Below are 23,277 nucleotides of genomic sequence, written 5' to 3'. Positions count from 1 at the left end.
AAATACCTCATGATTTGCTAGAGAATCTCTATAAGTATACTAGTGCTTTAGGTGAGTGATAAGCTTTATATATAGTGGACAGCTCTTTCATGAAAAGGAAGAAAAAACATGCTACCTGTAACTAATTCCTTGAAATTTCTTGGCATCAGGTAAATTCAGGGTCCACATGCACAATTACTTTCTACCCATTTTAACATATGAAACCAGAGATCAATGAGAATATTGTAGCATTTCTTCCCAAGAAGGAGCACAAAATATAGTTATCATGATGAAGCTTGACCCCAGTGAACCATATATGGCAAATGGTTTTCATTCTCAGGGAAATGGCTCAGCCAACAAAGCACTGGGCACTTATATAGGAGATTATAATTCATTTTAAAGCAAGTTTCATGCTTTAATGGATTCCTCTGTGGTGCAATCCACATCAAAAGCCAAACAAATACACTTTGGCTATTGCTATAGAAACCCTTAGGTAGGTGGGGGGCGGGTTCTACGAATTTAACTCTAAAGTCTCCTCAGTATCCCGACCAGCCCTTGATGGTGTTGGGACAGAACTATGAAGGAATTGGGTGGAAGTAGCTGTAGCTGATAGTTAGCACCTGACCAGAGAGCTACAAAGTTAGCCCTGCTGAGGCATTGTGGACAGATCCAAATGGGAGGCAACACCCGGAGGGAACAACACAAAAAGGAAGGTTACTACTTTGGGTTTGCCATGATGGTGAGGGCACCTCAGCCCCTTCAAGTTGCATTATTTTTCTGTAAGTGTGTCTGTTTGGGTGGGTTACAAATGTCTCTGATCACTCCTTGGTGAAAGGAAGGAATACCAGAAATAAAAAAAATTTAATAACCTGTAATCCAAACATTTATAAACACAACAGTGCTACTATAAATATAGCAATCTAGAGTCTCTTCAATATTCTTTCAAAGAGGGCACGCTGAACACAGAAATAAATACCCAGTACCAAGAGCAAATCCTCAGCCACATATCGTTCCTCTTCTTGTTCTCAACATTGTGTTTCTACCCTTGCTTGTGCTGGGGAACTATGGTGCATTAACTGACAGCTTGGGCCTATAACCAATTTATGAACAATCTCAGTAAATAAACTCCATGCCAAAAGCCTTTTCCTTTCTGTGGAATTTTCCTTGTTGCTGGTTGAGTTTACTGAGAAATGTGGCCCCTGCAGGTAATAACATGAAAGCAGCTCCAGCACTGCCCGTGACCTGTGGTCCTCTTACTCTCTGAGGAGGGCTAATAGTTTTATTCATTCATTCATTTATTTATCAGGAACATTATAATCTGCCCTTCGCACAAAGGTCCCTGGGCAGCAAATACATTAGAACCAAAATTAACAATATAAAACAAGCAAAATGCAGCAACAACAATATAATTCACAATAAAATCAGAGAACAATAAGATCACTAAGCAGTGGCAAAAACAAACCATACTCAGTGTACCTCACCCCTTTCCCCAAACCTGGACAAAGAGGTGTGTCTTCATCTTCCAACAAAAAGGGAAAAAAAATGTTGAGATGAGACACACCTAAGAGGGAAGGTCAGTCCATTGATGTGGGGCTACTTCAGAGAAAGTCTTCTAATGGAACCGCACCCCACAGAGCTAACCCACCTTCTTTCCCCCCAAGTGCAGGGGGAAAACCCTGATAGCCCACCATCATAAAGTGAGAACAACATGGCTTACATTCTTGAGTCTCCTGACCATCTGCTCAAACAGATTTTGCAAACCATTGAAGTGGCACATTTATCCCACTTTCATCTCTGTCCAGATTTTACAGGGTTTTTTCCTAGCACTTCAACATTTCGCGAAATCTGAGACAAAAGAAATGAGTGTAGACACTACGGGATGATGCCTGTATCACATTTCTTTAAAAAACTGTTACATAATTCCAGTCTTAATTATTTGTCATTAAGACAAACAGCATAACCCTATACATGGCCATTCAAATGTCAGTTATGCTGTGTTCATTAGAACCTATCCCCTGATAAGTATGTAAAGAATTATAGCATAGATAATTTTAAACCCAGAAGTACTAAATGAAAAAGGACATAGACAGGTTCCTTAGTCCTGTGGACTTGGCTAGGAGAGAAATGGAAAACCATCACTCAGAATCACATCCTGTGTCATAGGATTTTTCAGTGAAAAAAATGGTTGAATGGCTTTTGAAAATGAAATATACTTTCTTAACATTTTTAATGCACTTTACTGTCTTGATTTTTTCATCCAAGACTATAGTATTAAACAGCATATTATTAATTTAGTTGAATTGCACCAATGTATGTTTAAGGAAAAGGGTTATGGGTTTGAAAAAATGTTTTCTATGTAACTTTGCCTCTCTGTCTGTGCACACTTTCAGTGGCGCAAGATTGCTTCGATTTTCAAAGGCATAGATCTTTTTATATTAGCTATCTTTCTTATAATACCATTTACAAATTTAATCAGTGCATTTTAATATTCCATAGACTTTAAGTGCAATATACAATAAATAGCCAGGCTTCATCTTAAACATGCTTTAGCCCTTAAATTGTTAAAGCTGCAGTGCCCTTTCAATCTACTTACATAATGTCATAAAATATACATTTCAAGGTAAATGAAGTCAGCTACTTCAATTTAGTCTCTCAAACTGGTAGTAAATGAGAGGTTAACACTATGGTGCCAAACCCATTATTGAGTAAATTTAGCACCTTGGACAGCTCTGTAAAATCTTTATTGCTTTCCTGACCTGCTCGTCATGTTCTGTCTATGTGTTCAGTGGCTCTCAGCTCTGATTGAAAGGCAATATATTAGATCCCGAACACAAACACGCTCGGGGGCTGGTTCACTGGGAGCGTAATGACATGGAGGTGAGAACAATTTTCTGGTTACCGCAATTCAAGCACCTTGCAAGGTCTGTTGCAGTAACTTATAGAAGACTTTTAGGGGCTGCTTTTCATTTGAAGCAATGACTATTAGCTATGGTAGCTGAATGGGAACTGATTTTTTTTTTTTAAAAAAAATGATTATTATTGTGTGTTTTATTAAAGACTAATCTGAATATAGATGCTATGATCCTCTTTAGAGTAAAAGCTTAGAATTATCTGACAAAGGAGTTTTTGTGCAACATCTGCATTCCTAACCTAAAAGTGTCAGCCACGAAAAAGGTTTTATTATGTAGAAATATTGTTTAAGAAAGCAAAAAAAAAAAAAAAAGCAAAACCCTTGTATAGGCAATTGCTTGTTTCAAAAGAAAGAAATCACAAACACCGAATAGCTCTAAATTATAACAGCACTTACTGAATGTACTCCAGTAATAAACTACATGGAAAACCATGGCTATTTTTATTTTTTTTATTTGCACTGTCGTTTACTATAAGTTACTTATTTATTCCTTAAGAGTGAGAGCTTAAGATTTCTGCATAATTATATTAAAGCAGTGGTCTACAAGCAACTTTCCCATGAAGAGTTCTACTCACGTGAATTTAACTGCTCCAATATTAAATAGAAAATGAACTGCAGCCTGTATGATTGCTCAGACTCGAAGCAAAATGATCTTTTGTTTCAGAATTGATACTAACAGAGAAGGGATAATTACTTCAATGACAATGGTTAAAAATGAGTTTGCAAGTACATGTTAAAGTAATATTACCAAAACTGTTGTTCAAGCCTAACATTGCTGACTTTGATTTCACCAGAACAATTTTATTTTTTTTGAAGTTGTGGTGCCTGAACAAGATGTTTTAGTTTACTGGAAACTGGGTGGTGGTGAGGGAGTCAAATCTGACAAGCAGCTCTTCCCTCTACTCTAGAGTTTTAATCTTTTACAAGGCAGGCAAGGCTTACTGACAATCTAAGTGGCTCAGCTAAAACAGCATGGCCTGATTCCATATGGGTATCGTGTGCATTCCCTTCATAGCCTTTTAAATTATTTAGTGCTTTGGTCAAGCAGCACAGAAAAGGACAAAGCCTGTAGCCAGTGATCTCTTCAGAAATAGTTTCAAATGTATTGATTCAGAAGCCATCAATTATATAATGCACCTGGCTGCATGTGTGAAAAAATAATTGAAAAGTGCATTCTGAAGGAGAAGCTGTGCAATGGTTTTAAGGAACGATAAATGTTTACTGGGGGTGCAAAATGCACAAACACACTCTCATCTCATTTTTAAATTTAGGGCATCATGTATGTCATAAGTAGCTACTGCAGTATGACAACTATTTTATCGTATATTGTAGAGAATTTTAAATTGAAAAAATGCTAATATGCATCTAAAAGCTTGTCATCTGAAGAGTTGTTCAAGGATTTTGAAGAGGTTATGGTGACAGCAAAATGAATGCAATTATATCTCTATTTTCTGATCAGAGACTATAGTATATGAAAATTGAGCATTACTGCTTCTTTTGGTTGGAAATTCTACCTAGTGTATAAAACATTCTCAGTTAAACTTTTCAACTTTACTCAAAAGTCAGTAGGAAAATGTTGCATCTAGTTTTTTAAGACACCCGCAGAAATATATATGGCTTCAGCTTTGCTGTTCTTTTATACTGTAATATATAGAGAAATCGAATCGTATATAAAAAAAAGTTCCCTGATCAGTTTTTTTATTGAGCCAGTAGAAACCTGCTGTGCATTAGAGGGCAATGTAGAAAGATATTTTATGCTCTGTAGTTTGCAAATGTATTTTATTGTTTCCACTTTTGCCCTCCACATTTTTTTCATTCTAAAAAAAAGAGCATTGTGGTATGCAGGTGTAGTTTTAAAAGCATGGATATATAATATAGAAAGATGAAGTTACAATGAAAATTAAAGGATTATGCCCCAAATCTAGCCACATCTCCTTATTTGTTCTTAATGTCACTTCTATGAAGAACATTCTTACATGTTTGCAGCATTGCTGTTTGGCTTCAAAGCCCTCCCGCTCCTCCCATGGTGCTGCAGCTAGTTTGAATACCTGGTTGTGGCATCTGCCCATGACAAAGGAATATGACCCAAAGAAGTTGGATATTACATTGTTATCAGATCAACACATTCCACAGCTATGTAGCTGATCTGATAAGGTCAATCTTTCTGTAATATAAATTAAGAACCAAATAAACAGATTAGAAGGATTCATAACATGCTCTGAACGACATTGATTTCAGCAATCTAACAAATTACTATAGGTCATCCTGCAATAAACCCACCAGTGGACTCACAGTGCAGACAGCAGACAATCGACTGACAATTTTTATTTTGCAGCACAAACAAGTTTCACCTTTAAACTTTATTAAGCTTTTGTGCATGAACTGGATGAACTTGTGATTTAACAACATTCTGAGCTCACTAACAATAGTCGCTTTTAAAGACTCTTGTATACTCAAGTCAAAGCTGAGAGCTAAGAGAATGCTGGGAAATGCTATTTCTACATACAGTTTATTGTACTCTTACAAGCGTGTCTCTTCTCCCCCCTTCTCCTGACAGGAAGTAATACTCAAGAGGGCAGCCGATCTGGTGGAAGCACTCTATGGTATGCCACATAACAACCAGGTAAATGCAGTCCTCATTTAATAGCTCTTTATATTTGGCATGTTGGTACCTATGCTTTAGGGGTAGCCTACTCAGTCATACTTGTACATAAAAAAATTAGACAAAGGAAAATAAATGAGGGAATCAAATGAGCTTGTTTTGTTGGTGTTTATTTATTTTCCTTCCTTTCCTTTTGTTTTTACAAACATTAAAAACTGCATGCACGTCACCTTCAGAAACACAAATCTATGTTAGGTAGTGATTTATACCTTTTAGATCTGTAGACTTTAAATATAATTTAAAAACTTACGCTTTCCAAATATTATATGTTTTGAGATGGTATATCACCTATGCCAAGCAGTTCACATGATGTGTGTAATAAAAATAAGTAAATGAAACTTATGGGGCAATATTATACACTTCTTTTTGGAAATAATTACCATGGTCTTTTATTGGGCTTACTCACAGGTAAATGGGATTATGGTTTCCAGAGCTCTTTTCAAGACCTTACCTCAGCAAAGTCTAAAATAATTCTCAGAGGATGACATCCCATTTTCACAGATACCTTTGGGCAAACTCCATGGATTGAAGACAGATGCTAAAATGCTCTCTTTGCATTTCAAGGTCTTGCTGTTTGGAACTTTGAGATGCAGTTATGTTCAGAAGTGATTTGCTGCACTGTGCAGAAGTGGACCTGCCCATGTAGACAACAAATAAGGGGTGATCATTAAGGGACAGAAAGAGGAAAATGATCCTTCCTAGCATAGGAAGCCTTCAAAACCAGGAAGCTACTTTTCCTCTGTCACAGCCAGGGCTTTGCATTGACTTGCTTTTTAGGCACACAGTGTGGGGTGGCATGATTTTAATCCACCACCTTACAAGTAAGATAGGTGTCTGCATATCAGTACAGGAAATGGTGCTCAGTTTGCAACATGATATAGAAATCTAGTATTTAGTATATAAGGACAGCTTGCTTCTTTGCTAAACGGAGGAGGTGTCTGTTCAAGCAAAAACTAGTGGCTGCATTACCCTTCTCAACAGGGGAATTCAGATTTTTGTACGAAATACTGACATTGAATAGGTCATTTTACGTGTGTCTCTCATAATACAGGCAATTCCCTGTTTGACCGGGGGTTGCATGTCGGCCATCATACTTCAATTGGCCGCGTGCAAAATGGTCACTGCTTGTACACTCAGATGACCCTTTTGTGTGTGGAGGAATATGAAAGTACTTCTTGTAAAATAACATGTGAATTGGCCCAGAAGATATGCTGATTCTCATATAAATCCGAATCAGTGACATCAGATTCCTTACCTACAACTGACTAGTCTAGGAGAAGCCCACTTAGAACTTGTTTTTTGCTTTCTATAACCTATATATTTTTGCATTAAAAATCAGGGCTGGATTGAAAAGCATACATTTTCCCTTGGCAAGGTAAAATACCATCTCAAAAATATATATAATACTTGTGAAGTGTAAGTAGTTAATAAATTCTATTTAAAGTATTAATGTCAGATAAGGGAGAATTATGACCAAACATAGATTTGTGTTTCTAGAGGTTACTTATTGTGGTTAGTAAGTACATAAAAGCTTCCTTACTCTGAATCATACTATTGGTCCACCTTGCTCAGTTTTGTCTACTCTGAGTAGCAACTGCTATCTGGGATTTCATAAGGGGGCCTCTCTCACTCATCCTTACCTGAAGATGCCAGGCATTGAACCTGGAATCTTTTGCATGCAAAGGATGTGCTCTACCACTATAGACCTATAGGTAACACTATTGCCATATCCATCTTCAGTCTTGAAGCAGTCTCGTTTGGTAAATCATTATTCCCATTTCACTGAGACAGACCCAAAGTTAGAAAGGATTGTTTGTACAACTAATTAAGCCTGGGTGGGATCTTCAAATGAAGGCCACAAATTCACTATCAGCCATATCATCACTTTATCCAACTGGATTAGAGTTTGACCTATGACTTGTTCAGCCCTCAAGTCAATCCAATCTTGTCCCACTGTTCTGAGGGACGATATGCTGAATCTTGCATCGGTGTAGGCTCCTTAACTGCTCAGTGAATTGCCTCTTAATTACTTTGTTACATCTCTCGACGCTTTCCCCCAGGAAATAATCCTGAAAAGAGCAGCTGATATTGCAGAAGCTCTCTACAGCGTCCCTCGCAATCACAACCAACTCCCAGCGCTCGCCAACACTTCGGTCCACGCAGGAATGATGGGCGTGAACTCCTTTAGTGGTCAGTTAGCAGTCAATGTCTCAGAAGCATCACAGGCCACTAATCAGGGTAAGATGAAGAAGAAACTTTTTTTTTTTTAATCTTCAGGCAAAATTGGGTGGATTTTTTTTAAACAAATTGGAAAGCAAAGAGCTTACCAAAGAGCCTCTATATGGTTAAGTAAAAGGCACCATGCACATTAATTTCTCTGAGCATGCCAACATCCATGTTAGCTGGGACGGATGAGAGTTGTCCCCTGGAGGGTAGAAGGTGGGGGAAATTGCATTAGAATAGTACACAGAACAGTTCATGGCCTGCATAACATATAATCTGTTTGCCTAGTGAGATAAAATGCAGTGCTGTTTCATTGTCATGGAGGGCACTTGATAATTTACATATTTAACGGAGTCATGGTCAGTGAATAAAAAAAATGAAAGTATTTGAGTTAAGCACTCAGTACTAAGGCTGAACATTCTGCACCAAAGTACTTATAGCATGAGTTTACCTTAACATAAACATTCTGGCTCATACCCAGTGTTAGAAACTGAGATATGAAAGCTAGGAGCGCATTAAACCTAGGTTATGGGGGCAACAATGGAATGTATAGGCATGCTTTTTTTAATAACAAGCACACAAAGTTGAAAATGAATGAACTGCAGCTAAAATATTATGTTCATTTTTCACATGGTCTAGTCCTTCCCTTGCCCACCCTCCTAATATTCTTAAGAGGGGTCTTTTCGCCAGACTTCAGAGAGTAACTGGAAGTGGGGAGGCAGAAAGGTCCTCCTTTCCTTCCACTCTGCAGTTTTAATCTGAAATCTTAGGTGCAGTACTGCGCCCAGAGCTCAGAAACTGCTCACGCTAATGAAATTCCCTGTCGCAAAGTGCACCTAGAACGTCCAAAAGCTATATAACCAAGGACATATTGTTATCTCCATGGAAGTATCAGTAGTGATGCAACCAAAATTAATTCCTAAAAACTGACATTCTAGACCTTGTTTAATCACGTTCTGTTTTTAACAAGCAAGGACCGAGCACTTTTCCTTGGCAGAACAATCCTAACTATAGAGGCTGGGTTGGTGTGGAATGGCAGGTACACTGCCACATCTGAAGCCCTGCCAACAAGGGTGGAAGGTGGAGGGTTTTTTAGGGAGGGTGCTGCACCAGCTCCAGCCTGCTGCAGCTCAGGGGTTCAGGGATTGGGCCTATGAGCCAAAGCCCCCAGCATTCCACCCCAAAATGCCCTGTTTGGGCGCTTCCCACTGGCTACTGCCACCCATTTTGTTGGCGATCAGACCGCCAACCTTCCTACCATCAGGATTACAGCTGCTGCTGTTAAAATTTCTATACTGCCCTCCACCTGACGATCACAGGGTAGTTTACAATATAAAAATTCAAAAATACATGCCTTAATAACAAACAAAAGCAATACCACCACCACCCCGACATTTAAAAGGCCATAGATTGTTTAATTACCCACAGGCATGGAAGAAGAAGGGCTTTGCCTGGCACCTAATAATATGTACTGAAGGTGCCAGGCAAGCCTCCCTAGGGAGAGGATTCCACAAGCAGGGAGCCACCACAGAAAAGGCCAACTCTTGTGTTGCTGCCCTCCAGACGAGGCACATGAAGAAGTGCCTCAGATGATGACCACAGGTTTCAGGTCGGTTCATATGGGGCAATGCGCTTCTTTTCCTAAGAACTGATTAGAAATTGTTAACAGGCTGTTAAGAGTGTGGCTCAGAACCATATAGAGAATGCCATGATAGAATCCCTCAGGCCAGTAAGTTGTCTCTTTGCCATATCTTTCAGCTATTTGCAACATCTTCTGCGACCCATAACACTCACACTTATTTAAAAGTTCTCAACACTTCATAAATGATTTGCAGATTGAACTTTCTAAAGCAACCCCCTCTCTTTACTCAGAAATGCATTTTTGTGGTATGTTCCGAAAGTCTCTCTTGAAAAACAGCTGTTGTGTCTTTCTCTTTTTCGACTTTCCACAAAAAAAAAAAAAGGTTTTACTCGCAACTCAAGCAGTGTGTCACCTCATGGTTACGTGCCAAGCACTACCCCTCAGCAGACAAACTACAATTCCGTCACGACAAGCATGAATGGCTACGGAAATGCTGGAATGTCCAATTTAGGTGGATCTCCAACCTTCCTGAATGGGTCTGCTGCCAACTCTCCCTATGCCAGTACGTATTTCTGCACGATTTATGCTGATTGTTTTCCTGTGGTGGTTGGTGCCCATAGAAACTTGCAGGGTGGGATTCAGGGAGAAAAATGCCAGGTGGAGCCACTTCCTGAACTGGTTGCAAGAAAGGCAGGCAGGCATGTGGAGGCTTGCTGATGGCAGATTGGAGGTGGTGGGACGGTGCCCTGTTCACTCCAGTTGAGCAGTTGCTGCTGATAAATGGCCATGCCTTTTGTAACATCCCTGTTGCCCAAATCCTAAATGCACTTATTAGGGTGCATCTCACTTAATTCCCATTGGATATATTAACTGCAGTCATACAGTCACCCCATAGCAAGAGTTCTTGGAGCAGCTCACAAAGAAATGAAGGGAAGAAATGATTAACTACTAATTTACAGGAAAAACTCAAATTCAGTGAGTCAAAGGACACATGCTTTGATTTGAACTGTAAGGCAGCAACCTGAGGCAGAGAGAGTAAGCCCCACTGATACAGTGAAGCTTACTTCTGAGAAGATGCGCATAGGTTGCGCTATAAGACCCTTGAAGTTCATTGCAGACCTTTAAAGTTTGTTTCACGCTTGTCATTTTTGTTATTTATTTACAAGTGGAAGCAGCTGCATTGGGTTACGTATTTGATGCAGTAAAGTGTCATTAATCTGGATCATTGCTTTCCATTTCCTGGATAGACTTTGTACTTATGATTTTTGGTTTTATTCTAATTGCTGCTTGAAAAACTCAGGCATAGTTTTGGGGCTCCTAAGAAGCTCCCATCCAAGGGTTGATTAGGTCCTCACCTGCTTATCACGAACAGTGCTAACACATCAGAAGCTGGCCGCCAGGCACCTGGGAAGCACTGTGCAAGGCACTTCCCAAGCTGTGATAGTTGGGTATTTGAGAAGTGCTGTGCAAAGTGTGTTTGTGAGGGGGGAGGTTCATTGGAATTGCCCTAGGAGCAGACACTTGTGATTCCAATGAAAATGTGACCCACCACCTCCACCCACACCTACTATTACATTTAACAAAGCCCCTGATGTGGCTGCTACCACATGCCTGACGCAATAGGTAGTTTTGCCCCAATACTTTAAAAAAGGATCTTTCCCTTAAGGGCAGTGTTAGAAACTGAGATATGAAAGCTAGGAGCTAAATGGCACCTTAAACCTAGGGTATTGGCGCAACAGTGGAATGTATAGGCGTGCTTTTTTAATAACAAGCACACAAAGCTGAAAGCGAATGAACTGCAGCTAAAATATTATCTTCATTTTTCACATGGTCTAGCCCTTCCCCTGCCCACCTCCCTAATATTCTTAAGAGGGTCTCTTCTCCAGTCTTCAGAATGTAGCTGGAAGTGGGAAGGCAGAAAAAGGCCCTCCTTTCCTTCCACTCAGGAATTTTAAACTGAAATCTTAGGCAAAGTACTGCACCCAGAGCTCAGAAACTGCTCGCCCTAAGGAAATTCCCTCTTGCAAAATGCGCCTAGAACAATGGGAGTTTCGAACACTGCTTAAGGGTCTTTAAAGTAAAAAAGAAAAAGAGAGATCTACATGGTTGTCATGTCAGAGCTTAAAATTCTCCACCAGGAATTACTATTTAATTCTGATAGCAGTATAATAACAATGGATGATAATTAAACTCTCTGAACTATTACACTGAATTAATGGGATAGAATTTTTAACCCCTATTCTTTGTTACATGAAAGTGATTTCTGTGATACACTATTTCATAATCACGGACTGATTTGTCTTCTGAAGTGTTTCTTTCTATTGAATAATGTCTTTATATTACTTTTCATTTCACCACCACCATTATTATTACTATTATTATCTTTGAGCGGTTTTTCTTGGTTGATCTTGCTGTCCCATTAATGGCAAATATGTTCAATTGGAAAATGTTTCAATCATGACCTGAGAATTAGAAAGGTGGCATCCTTAATTAAATCAATAAACTAATTGCTGTATAGTAGCAATTCAATTTAGGTGCTTTGATTGCTGCGCCTTAACAAGTGCTTGCAGGAACTGAGTGACTCCAGACCAAGATTGTATCTGTCAGACTGTGAAACTTTGAACGTTTAATTTCCATTAATTGATTTCCTCAGTGTTCACAAATATGATATCAGTTTCCTGCACCGAGATTCTGAGAGGGTGATTTTTATCTTCAGAAATGCAAATAAAATAATAATCTCAAGTTCAGCTGATTTAAATTTTCATTCCCCTGCCATTTAATTATTCATAAACCACAATTAAACATAAACAGCTTCTAAATAAGATGGGGTGGGGGATGAGTAATTTGTCCAGCTAACCAGGTTCTTCACTTTTCTCATAGTACCAGAACCCAAATTTCTGGAGCAACTTGGCATTATCTTTAAGTAAGGAAAGCTGCTCTAAACCAACAACCACAACCACCAAATATATTAATTACCTTTAATGCCAACAAGGTTGAAAAAGAAGGCGATTCTCAAAACCAAAGTAGTTGATTTGGCCCAGGTCACACATCACATTAAAAAAACAAACTATGGTTTAATGGTACATACCACTAAAAAAGTTCTTGCTGCGCTCCTTGATTCCCAGTGCTCCTGAATTGGGCTTGCTGTGACATCTGAAAACGTGCTCTTGGTTTGCTTTCCCCAAACAAACCACTAGGAGTGATCCAGGAACAAACTTTGGCTACTGCTCATGGTTTGCTAGGAGAGAAACAAACCATGAGCTAGGCATGGTCTTCATGACAAACCAGGCTGGATTATTTCCTGGTGGTTCAGCAGCAGCAAGAGCAGGGGATAAGCAAGGCAAGAAGCATGTTAGGCTTTCACATGAAACCATTGTTTGTTTCCATCTAGAAATTTCAAACATGTACTATCCTACAAGCTAGGAAAAAGCTGTGGCTGACCTTGGTTGCTAACTGCAGCGCTGGATTTAGGGTGGTGTGAGCAGTTTCCCGCACAGGGCGCCAAGGGGGCACAAAATTGAGAAGATCCATTTGGGGGTGCAAATTTTGGGGGGGCAGGGTACTAATTTAATTATTATTAATAATGGAACTAGGAACAAAGCAAATAACTGCCTGCATACTCTATTACCACCATGGAGCTTTCTGCTGCCACCACCTCACACTCACACACACAACGCCTCACTCCTGGCCAACATGGCTAAGACATGAAGTGTTGATACTGAAAACTGTTCCCAAACTGTCTGCAACTGCCCCTCCCAAAATTTCATGACTGCACAGGCAAGTTGACAGAATGAAGAAAATCACAGGTTTTTCTTTATTTGTCATGACCAACAAAAATGGTTGGCAAAAAAAGGAACGTTTTTAGTCTAATCCTATGCATGTTTATTCAAATGGACATTCAGTAGAGCTTAGTCCCAATTAAGTGTGCATATATTTGCAGCTTGGCAGCCAAATTTTGTGCATGTTTTCTTAGAAGTAAATACCACTGAGTTCAGTAGCTTTTAGCCCCAAATGAGAGTGCACATATTTACACATTCGATTGCAACCTGAGTCATGTGATCTATTGGATACTAAAATAATATTGTACCAAAAACAAACAACGAAAACAACAGCCAGTTTTAGTTTTCTTCTTTTAAAAGTAACATTTTCATATATATATTTTTAAAAACGAAGAATATTGGGACTTGGTCTCTTTATTTAGAGACTTCCTCCTACGCATGTAAACACATGGTTCAGTTGCAGGAAAAGCAGAACAAAAATTAAATGAAATAAAGACAAGGGATAAAAGAAACTTTCACAAGTTTGTTTAGCTGAAACAATGGGGTGGGACTTTAACTTTTAGGGGTGTTCCTTCCCAGTGTTAGAAACTGAGATATGAAAGCTAGAAGCTAAATGGCACCTTAAACCTAGGTTATGGGCACACTTTTTTATAACAAGAATACAGTGCTGAAATTGCATGAACTGCAGCTAAAATATTATGTTCATTTTTCACATGGTCTAGTCCTTCCCCTGCCCACCCCCTAATATTCTTAAGAGGATCTCTTCTCCAGGCTTCAGAGAGTAGCTAGAAGTGGGGAGGCAGAAAAAGGTCCTCCTTTCCTTCCACTCTGCAGTTTTAATCTGAAATCTTAGGCTCAGTACTGAGTCCAGAGCTCAGAAACTGCTCGTGCCAATGAAATTCCATTTCAAAATGTGCCTGGAACAATGGGAATTTCGAACACCGTCCCTTCCAAAGTTGCAGAGGATGCAATGCTGTAACTTATGAAACCTTCTCCCCAAAATTTTCTGTGACTGTAAGATTTTATTGAATTTGCCTCTTGGATGCAGCTGTGTGACCACCCGCGGAAGCACAATTAACTTCCACCAATGCTGTCTGAGGTCCTATGTACACTATAAATTTAAAACAGTATCATATCAAAGTAAACAGTCATGACTTCCCCCAAAGAATCCGGGGAACAATTGTTATGGGTGCTGAGATCCCTCACAGAGCTAAAATTATCAGAGTGCTTTAACACTCAATCCCTCTTTTCAGGTAACTCTGGGAACCATAGCTCTGTGAGGGGAATCAGGTCTTCCTAGCAACTCTCAGCACCCTTAGCGAACTACAGTTCCCAGGATTCTATGGGGGAAGCCATGGCTGTTTTCAGTGGTATGATAGTGCTGTAAATGTACTGTGCAGATGGGGCGTGAAGTAGAGTGCAAACATTCAGTTTTGACAAGTTGACTCTCTTTAGGAAAACGACACGGAGGCAATAGTTGTTACCATTTTTAATGAGCTATCTCAAGATACATGGAGGTTGTGAGATAGCCCAGAGTGATGATGGAGACCTGTCTGATGTTATTTTCACAGAATGGTAAAGCTGCTTTCTCTTGCTTTCCTGCATTGCAGGAACTGCATTGTGGACTAGATGACTCTACAGTTCTATGATTTCATGCCACCTCATAAGTAATACCAGAAGCCCTGGATCCCATGAGAGTGCTGGAATGGGAATGAGCCATGTCATGCTCTCCTTCCCACGTGACCTGGGATTCTGGCTTCAACTTTCCAGTAAGGGAATAGCTGTTGGCAAGAACGCCATGCTAAGGGTCAATCAGATGTCCTGAGAACAAAACCACCAAGAGCCCTGGGCATCTGCTAAATAAGTCTTGGTGGCACTCTCAAAACTCAAGCCTTTTTGCATTTCTATTTAAAATCTTGATACCAGTATTTCCTCTGTGTTTTGTTTTGCTCTAGTCGTGCCATCCAGCCCAACAATGGCCTCCTCCACTAGTCTCCCTTCTAACTGTAGCAGCTCCTCCGGGATCTTCTCCTTCTCACCAGCCAACATGGTCTCAGCAGTGAAACAGAAGAGTGCTTTTGCTCCTGTTGTTAGACCGCAGACTTCCCCTCCCCCCACCTGTACCAGCACCAATGGGAATAGCCTGCAAGGTAGGCCAACCTGGGCATCATACTGTTTTACATCACCTTTGTTTCTTGCATCTCATCCAAAGGGTGACAGGCCTTGGCAGTCTCCAATGTGGCCTGTGCATTCTATGTGTCACTGATAAGTGCCCTCATTCCCTTGCTTGGCAAAACAGCCTGCTTTCATTGCCCTGTTGAACTGAGATGCTGTGTCTTTTTTTATTAAAAAAAAAGCATGGTCTGAGTGTTTGCTTAAAATGAGTGATATTGCAGCTTACTAATACCAGCCTTTCTCTTTCTTTCTTTTCTTATTCCTTGTTGTTGTCTTTTATCAGACCAGTCTTTTGTGGACTCTAGCAAGTACTCCACTGCAGGGTCTCTCCAGGGTCTGGCCTTCTCCTGAAGTACGTCAGTCAATCTTCCCTTCCTTTTTTTAATTTTGTTTTTCCTTTGTCATGTCCACATGTGGAATATCTCTACTAATAGCAGCAAAGTTTGTGGGGGTTCATCACAGAAAGCAAACCACAGCAACATTTGCTTTGCATGTGATAGCAAATTATATATGGCACGTTCTACATTCATGTAAGGTTTCCCAGCTTCTTACCTTGTATGGCATTAGCTCATTGTGATTAATGTTCTGGATGTCAGCTAATTTGTATTGCAAACCCCCGTGTCTCCTCAGAAACCTCTTCAGCTGTTGGAAACCTACACTTTTATGTCATCCCATTGACTTAAACTGATGCTTTCCCTAATACTTCACCCCTTTTCTATATCATTCACATATAGAGCAATCAGATGGCTATGGATTTCCAAACTATCTATGTACCTTAGGTTCAGGTCAAGTTTAGTGGGTGCCTGGAAGCCCATACCATGATTCCTGAAGGTGGAGAGCCCTGTTTTGCACTGTGATTTCCCTCCAGTGTTCCAGTCCCACTTGAAGAGTGCTTGAGTCTCTTGTTGGCTTTCATAGCGTACCAAAAGGGACAGGGCACTTTCCAAAAGGGAGCAGACATGGATCATTGCTTATCACAGCCAAGTTTGGATCAGGAATATTGGATAATACATACCAAGCCACTAAAGCAGCCAACTGACTGGCAGAGTAGGCCTGCTGCTTTCTGTGTTACAGTTGTATTGGCATTGCCTATCCTACATTTCAACATGGAGCAGTTGGGGAAATGAGAACCAGCCAACTGAGGTGGATTTCAGAAATAGGCAAACTCCGGCCCTCCAGATATTTGGGACTACAATTCCCATCAACCCTAGCTAACAGGACCAGTGATCAGGGATGATGGGAACTGTAGTCCCAAATATCTGGAGGGCCGGAGTTTGCCTATGCCTGTTTTAGATAGTCATCTGAGATTTTCACTTTGAAGCCCTCCTACAAATGAGGGGGCTTTGTGGCCGTGTACCTGCCCCTTATAGTATATTATTAAATTTCTTTTTTCATTTTTTCCTCTCTTTTTATAGTTAATTTGCACATTGCGGATATCAATGTAGATAGGAAGGAAGCTTGTGTGTGCAGGAAAATTCAGATAATTAGTTCTAAGACAGCAAGGAACAATTCACTTAAAAAGTGATAAGAGCGCTTATGGTCAGCTACAGTTTTGCCAAATATATGTTCTATGTCAGAGCACTCAAAGTTTGCTCTGAGTCCACCCCCAACTTGGCTTCAGAAGCCTGCTTAGCTTCTGAATGGGCTTGTTCATCCATTATCAGCCCTGAACTTAAGTCCCCAGTTGTCATTGTATTTCCTTTTGTTCACGGACAAATACGGTGATGCCCACATTTGCATACAAATGCTGTGTTTTGTCCATATGTCCTATAACATTACTTGTCATAGATGCATTGGGCTGCACATCCAGCCAATGAGAGAGGGAATTAACACCTGGATGTGTGGTATACACCATAAAAGCAGAATCCGCCCTGTTCACTGGTTGCTGGTGTCAGTTGTACGTCTGCCCTACTGTGCTTAACCCTCCCTCATAATTACTGCACCACACTCTGAAACACTGAGAGGAATATACATTTTCATGCTCACTTAGATAAGAAGAGTTCTCATAATCACCAGCTGCCTCAAACTGCGCCAGAGGTAGAAGAGGTTACTGGTGCATGCTGTAGTTCACCCAGACCTGTTTCCCCTGCCTACTTTCTTTCTTCTATCTATCTGTCTGTCTGTCTTCACAGAATGTGGTGACAAATAGTAGATTTTTTTGCCCCATCGCCTTAAGCCACTTTCCATGAGCTTAATTCAGAAATCGCCTAGCCTAAATAGACACATATCAGAGACTCTTTTTGGGTCATGTCATGAATCTCTGAGAGTGAGCAGCCAGCTTTTGCAACTATAGATGAAAACATTTTCAATGTTAAATGTACCAGCAGAATGAAAAGTGCTGATTCATAAACAAAAGGCACTTAATATGCCTAAAGACAAGTGCTTCACCCTGTGTACTAGAAGCTGAACAACCCAGGTCATAAATCTGAAGGCTAAGACAAGTCAGAGTGGGGTTGTTGGTTTTTTAACCATATAGTATACAATCTATAAAGAACTGAGCTTATGCAAGCCTTACTTGAAATAAATGAAGTTATCAAGGGAGCTATGTAGGAAAAATTGCGCCCAAAGAAAATGAAAACTCACAGACCTCTTTAACATTCTCTCCACTATTTTGGATTTGCAGTTTAAAGTGGGAAGCATTCTCAGTTGTAAGCTCCCCACCCCCATGGTTACAGAAGCTGTGACCTCCTTCTAGAAATAGTATGAGTCAAACATAGTTGTCATAAAGCGTCAGTTCGGCATATTGCTAATCATGGACGATATATTAGACACAAGCCTTATATCTAATCAACAAGTGATCTCTGGTCTATGAACAGATATGCCTTTCCTAGTAACCTCAGTTAGGACACCCACCTACCAATCTGAATAACAGACATAGTCCTTTAAATCTCCTAACAGGAGGCAAGACAAGTGAGGCTCCTTCTGCCGCCTTACTCACCAGCTAGGTGATACACCTGGGAGGGAGAGCGTGACAGGGCAAATAATGAGCTACAGTAACACTGTCTCCTGATTTAGTGGAATATTTAAAGGGTCACGCCCAATGTTTGGCTAGTAGTCCTCTCCATTTTTGCAGCTATGCTCACTACAGTGACATTGATTTGTATATTAATATTGTGGAATTAAAATCTGCAGACCTAAAACCTTCCAGTTTTACTTCTGCTTGTGGTGCGAGCAGAGAAATAGAACAGCAGGAGCTTGGAGCTTGCAGTTTTCAAACTGTTGCTTTTGATTTCGCCATGCCCAGGATTTTAGATTTCCTGTTTTAAGACACTGGCTGCGTAGGTAATACATGAACAGAGTGATTTTCACCTCCCAAAATAAAGCTCATATTTGCTGATGGAGATAGAAGTGATCACTTCCTTGACAAGGCTTTGTACATTTAAAGCAATTGTTTATGCAATGCACAGCAGTGATACAAATCTGTATTAATTTATACCACTATGTTTTTGCATGGGCTCTCTAATACATAATTGCAATAATAGTAGTCATGCATTGTGCAACAATGATTCAGATCTGCTTTGCTAAAATTGTACATGCACTTTTGCAGATAACCATGCTAAGTGTGAAAAGCCATATATCCATGAGAATAAAACCATGGGTGTCACATACCAGATAGGCGGGGTATAAATATAATAAAACCATCATCATCACCCTCATCCTCATCATCTACTAGAACAGGCTTCCTCAACCTCGGCCCTCCAGATGTTTTGAGACTACAATTCCCATCATCCCTGACCACTTCTAGCTAGGGATCATGGGAGTAGGCCAAAAACATCTGGAGGGCCAAGGTTGAATAAGCCTGTACTAGAAATTGCTGATTAATCACTACCTATGTCACATTCCAGATTGAAATGCTCAGATAGCATACTGACATCAGCTTCTATCACTAATATTGTTTGTCTTTTTAGAGCAAAGTGGAACTTGAGTGGTTAGATTTTCTCTACAGCGTCATGCTATTTTACACCACACTCAAGGCATGCCAAATCTGCTCAGAAATGCACAGTCAATTACTGTATGTGTGTTATTGTTTGTGTAAGGGGTAAAAGCTGGGCCACACACACACACACACACTTTCACGGGATCATTCAAAAGTGGGGACTTTAAGGAAATGGGGAAAATCTTACCTTTGTAATAATACAAGGTGCACGAGGCTCCCCACTTTCTTTTCTGTTCTTTATTTCAACAATAAAAACAAAAGGCCTTGCTGATGCTACCTCAGGATCCTGCATCATTCCCATTGGCATTCTGTCCAAGGAAAACAGGTGGGCTGCTGACAACCGCAGCAGTGAGGCTTTTGTTGTTGCTTAAGAAAAAAATGAGATGAAACTCCTCAGTTACCTTGTACTTAAAGAAGAAAATTCTGAAAATTGCCCTGCATCCCAAAGGCCACTTTTCAGGGAGTAACCTTCCCCTCTCAAAACTGGGGGAACTTTGGGCTGAAAGCAAGTGTCCGGCTTCTCTCCCTGTGATACTTCAGTGAGCCATCATGCATACCTTGCTTATATAGCTCAGCGATCATCCAAACCAGGCTTCCTCAACCTCGGCCCTCCAGATGTTTTGAGACTACAATTCCCATCATCCCTGACCACTGGCCCTGCTAGCTAGGGATCATGGGAGTTGTAGGCCAAAAACATCTGGAGGGCCAAGGTTGAGGAAGCCTGATCCAAACCCTTCACTAGAACAACAGTCATATTTCACTGGTAGTGGTGTTTTTAACCACACAGTTTTTGGGTGGAATATAGAATGAAATCTTTTTTTCTTTTATAGATCATCATCATAGGTTATCCTTATATAAATTAGAACATTATGGAGACATATAACAGCCATTCATTTTGTTTTTGTAAAAATACATTTTGCTTTTGTCAGGTTTTGGGTGGGGGAATCCTGCAATATTTCCCTTTTCAGAATCAATTTCACATTGAACCAGAAAAAAAGCCTAGGTGGTCCTGTAACCAAGACACTTAAAGTACAAAAGTAGCATGATAAGGCCTTGGCAGAATGGAAATAAGAAACCTTTTAAGCAGAAAGAAATTCCGAACGTCATTCTGCCTTTTGACTTGTAATTTAATTCAGAAGTATTAGGCTTCTTCAGCAATAGTAATGGTAGCTGTTCTTTGAAAACCTTACACTTATGCTGTGTTATATTCCATTTCTCTTCCATTGGCACAGTTTCTTGCATTTAGCTATAGTGAAATGTTAAGCTTTCCTAAAAGGAGAAATCGTATTTGCTTAGAAAATCATTGCAGAGTTAACAAATGCCCAATACAGAAAATCTGCAAAAACATTTTATTCACTTCCAGGTGCTCCTTTATTGTTAACAGCCTAATAATGATGTTCTAGAAAGGACAATCAAAATTACCTATACGGGGTAAGGTGTAGTAAGTGCAAAAGTGATACAGGTTAGCCACAGAGAGTTTCTCCCACACAGCATGATACCATACGTCTGGCAATTTCTTATTGAAGTTTCCAAAATCCACAAGAATCTTAGTAGCCACCACTCTGATTGGACACAGAATGCCTTAACCACCTCTTAGGAAATAATTCCTAATATAATCTGTGCTATAACATTAGTCTGGTATATGTGGTGCCATAGAGTAGTAGGCAGTTGTGGTGCTATCGCCCCTTTAAGACTGGTTTATGGGAATTGGTTAGAACTTCAGAAGAAGAAATGAGCTTACATACAGCTGTCTCCCATAAAAGGCTTCAAAGCCGGTGTCACAAGGTAATTGGGTGGAAGAGGTGAACACCTAAAAAACCTGGATTGGTGGGAGCTCTCGGCAGCCAGCCAAGCCGAGGTCAGCATCTATTTGGGCTTTTGATAGCATCTTGTTCTGTTGCTCAGCCTACTGAGATTTAAGTCTAAGCGTTTATGTTAATTAGTTGGATAAGTTAGTGTTTGTTGTTCTCTTACCTTCTGAGCTACTTTAATCTGTGTGATTAGTTGGAGTTTTTCTCTCTTGTAAAGTTTTGTTTTAGTAAAATCTGTGTATGATTTTTATGAAATTTGGTCTGGTCTGAGTTCTGGGACCCTTTAACTTTGACCATGCTTTTTGGAGCAAGGGTCATCCAGTATAGCAGTACATGGTAATTCCCCCAGTATGAATTAAAACAAACTGTATTTATTCTGCAAATATTATACATAGCAGTTCAGTGTGGAAGGGGGGGAGCTTATAAAATGGGCAAAAAGCATAATGCATAAATGCACAGCTATTGTTATGGCTGTAACCCTGTGAAAGTTTTTAGTGTGGCTCTAAGCTTAATTCCCAATTTTATTGCTGATTTTTAAGATATCATTCCACTGCTCACCCTTACTCCTGCTCTTCCCACCACCAGCATGTGGTTCCCAAAAAGCTGCTAAGAAGGGCATACGGCAGTCAGAATGTAAAATGGGTTCCCACTCTTGTCTTGGAAGGTTTTCCTGGTCACAACCCATGGCTGCACTGCAGCCCAGTTGGTGGAAGCACCAGGAGGAGACAGCCTCAAAAGATGACCTCAGTGAAGAGGCAAACTGGTATGGAAAAAGGCAGCCTTTCAAGTACTGTGGTCTAATGCCATGGAGACGTTCAGCAGTTAGTAAATGTTCATTCAAAAAAATTAATTTGCCCTCACAAGATGTAGTAGAATTCATTCCCTGAAGACCTAGTGATGGCCACCAATTGACTAGACAAATTCATGGTGGATAAGGCTAGCAATGACTATGTTCTGCCTTCACTGTCGAATGAATATGCTTCTGAATACCAGCTGCTGGAATTGTAAGTGCATAGAGTGTTGTTACACTCAGGTCTTGCTTGTTGTCTTCCCATAAGGCATCTGGGTGGCTACTGTGAAAATAGGATGCTGAACTAGATGGGCCTTTGGCCTGGCTCAGCAGGTGATTCTTATGTTCTAATGTTTCCTCTAGTTTGGAAATATCAAGATCGTTCCAGAACTGTTGACATAGTAATAGCTTTCCAGTGTCTGGATAAGCCATCTTTCCTGCTACTTCCAGATTTTCAATAAATATTTAAACATTCAGAATTTAAAATGTTCAACAGTGCAAAGTTTAACCTGTGACCATATTCTTATATGTGTTCCTCCTTCCAAAATCTCTGATTGCAATTTCATCAGAGATTAAAGAAATATGTTGCTTGTAAAGGCTTTATTCACACTATGCTGGTCTTTTGAAGAATCAGGAGAGAGACTCCAGATTTATTTTTAAAGGAAATGGCTGTTGTGCTACCACAACAGGTCATATCCTTATGATGCCTAGTTCCAAATGCATAATTTATTTTCATCCTTTCGTCTTTTGTTTTACTTCATTTAGTCATTGCTGTTTGCTTAAACTGCCTCCCTCTTGCTGATTAGTCTTGTAATTCATGCACATATGGCGATGTTTGTGGAGTAAACATTCCTTCCCACTCCCTGGTCTGCAAGTCTTTCACATTGCTTGGTTCTTATCAAATTAATGCAACTGCAATTAAAGCACAGTGAATTTGAATCAGTTATGGGTCTGAGTTCTTCCCCAAGAAATCTGCCCAGATGTTTGAGATGGTATGCAGCTGGCATTTTAAAGAGGTGACCTTGCGACCACAGTCACCACGAACCATATGTAACTCCCAGCTTAAGGATGTGTTTCCTTACACTAGGGTCATTTTGGGCATTACTTAGAAAGGCTGAGACCAGATTGCCATTGCAGATCTTTCTAGGTCTAAATGTCCAAACATCCTGATGCATGAATGGATTAATTTGCAGTGAGTCAATTTTGTCCCATTGGCGTCAATGTGATTTTTAATTGGCTTAAAAGGAAAGACTCTAGCTTAATTTGTCTGAAGACTGGACTGAGTTATTTGAGTCACCATGTGATGCAAAACACCACTCTACTGAAGATGTCTTTGTGGGGGGGGGGATGAATTCAACTTTAGTGGGAAATTATTTATCAGTCACAAATGACATCTTTTCAAGGGCTGAACTGGAATGGGATATATAG

The 23,277-nt window shown here is 40.1% G+C and overlaps 1 protein-coding gene across 8 annotated transcripts in view; it reads left to right on the top strand.

The window, feature by feature from the left end:
- EBF1 (EBF transcription factor 1) overlaps positions 1-23,277 on the top strand; it is a 377,261-nt gene that overhangs the window by 349,226 nt on the left and 4,758 nt on the right. For 4 of the 8 annotated variants that reach the window (XM_081851535.1, XM_081851534.1, XM_081851533.1 and 1 more), the window contains exons 12-16: positions 5,448-5,513; positions 7,613-7,790; positions 9,740-9,919; positions 15,092-15,286; positions 15,595-15,663. In XM_081851535.1, the coding sequence (XP_081707661.1) occupies positions 5,448-5,513; positions 7,613-7,790; positions 9,740-9,919; positions 15,092-15,286; positions 15,595-15,662 (687 nt within the window). In that variant the 3' untranslated portion in view covers position 15,663. The remainder of the gene's footprint in view (positions 1-5,447; positions 5,514-7,612; positions 7,791-9,739; positions 9,920-15,091; positions 15,287-15,594; positions 15,664-23,277) is intronic. The other 4 variants (XM_081851539.1, XM_081851538.1, XM_081851537.1 and 1 more) reach the window with 1 other exon arrangement.

This window comes from Podarcis erhardii (assembly GCF_964252035.2).
Source record: "Podarcis erhardii genome assembly, chromosome: 2".
In the NCBI taxonomy this organism is placed as follows: Eukaryota; Metazoa; Chordata; class Lepidosauria; order Squamata; family Lacertidae; genus Podarcis; species Podarcis erhardii.
This window is presented reverse-complemented; position numbering and strand designations above follow the sequence as displayed.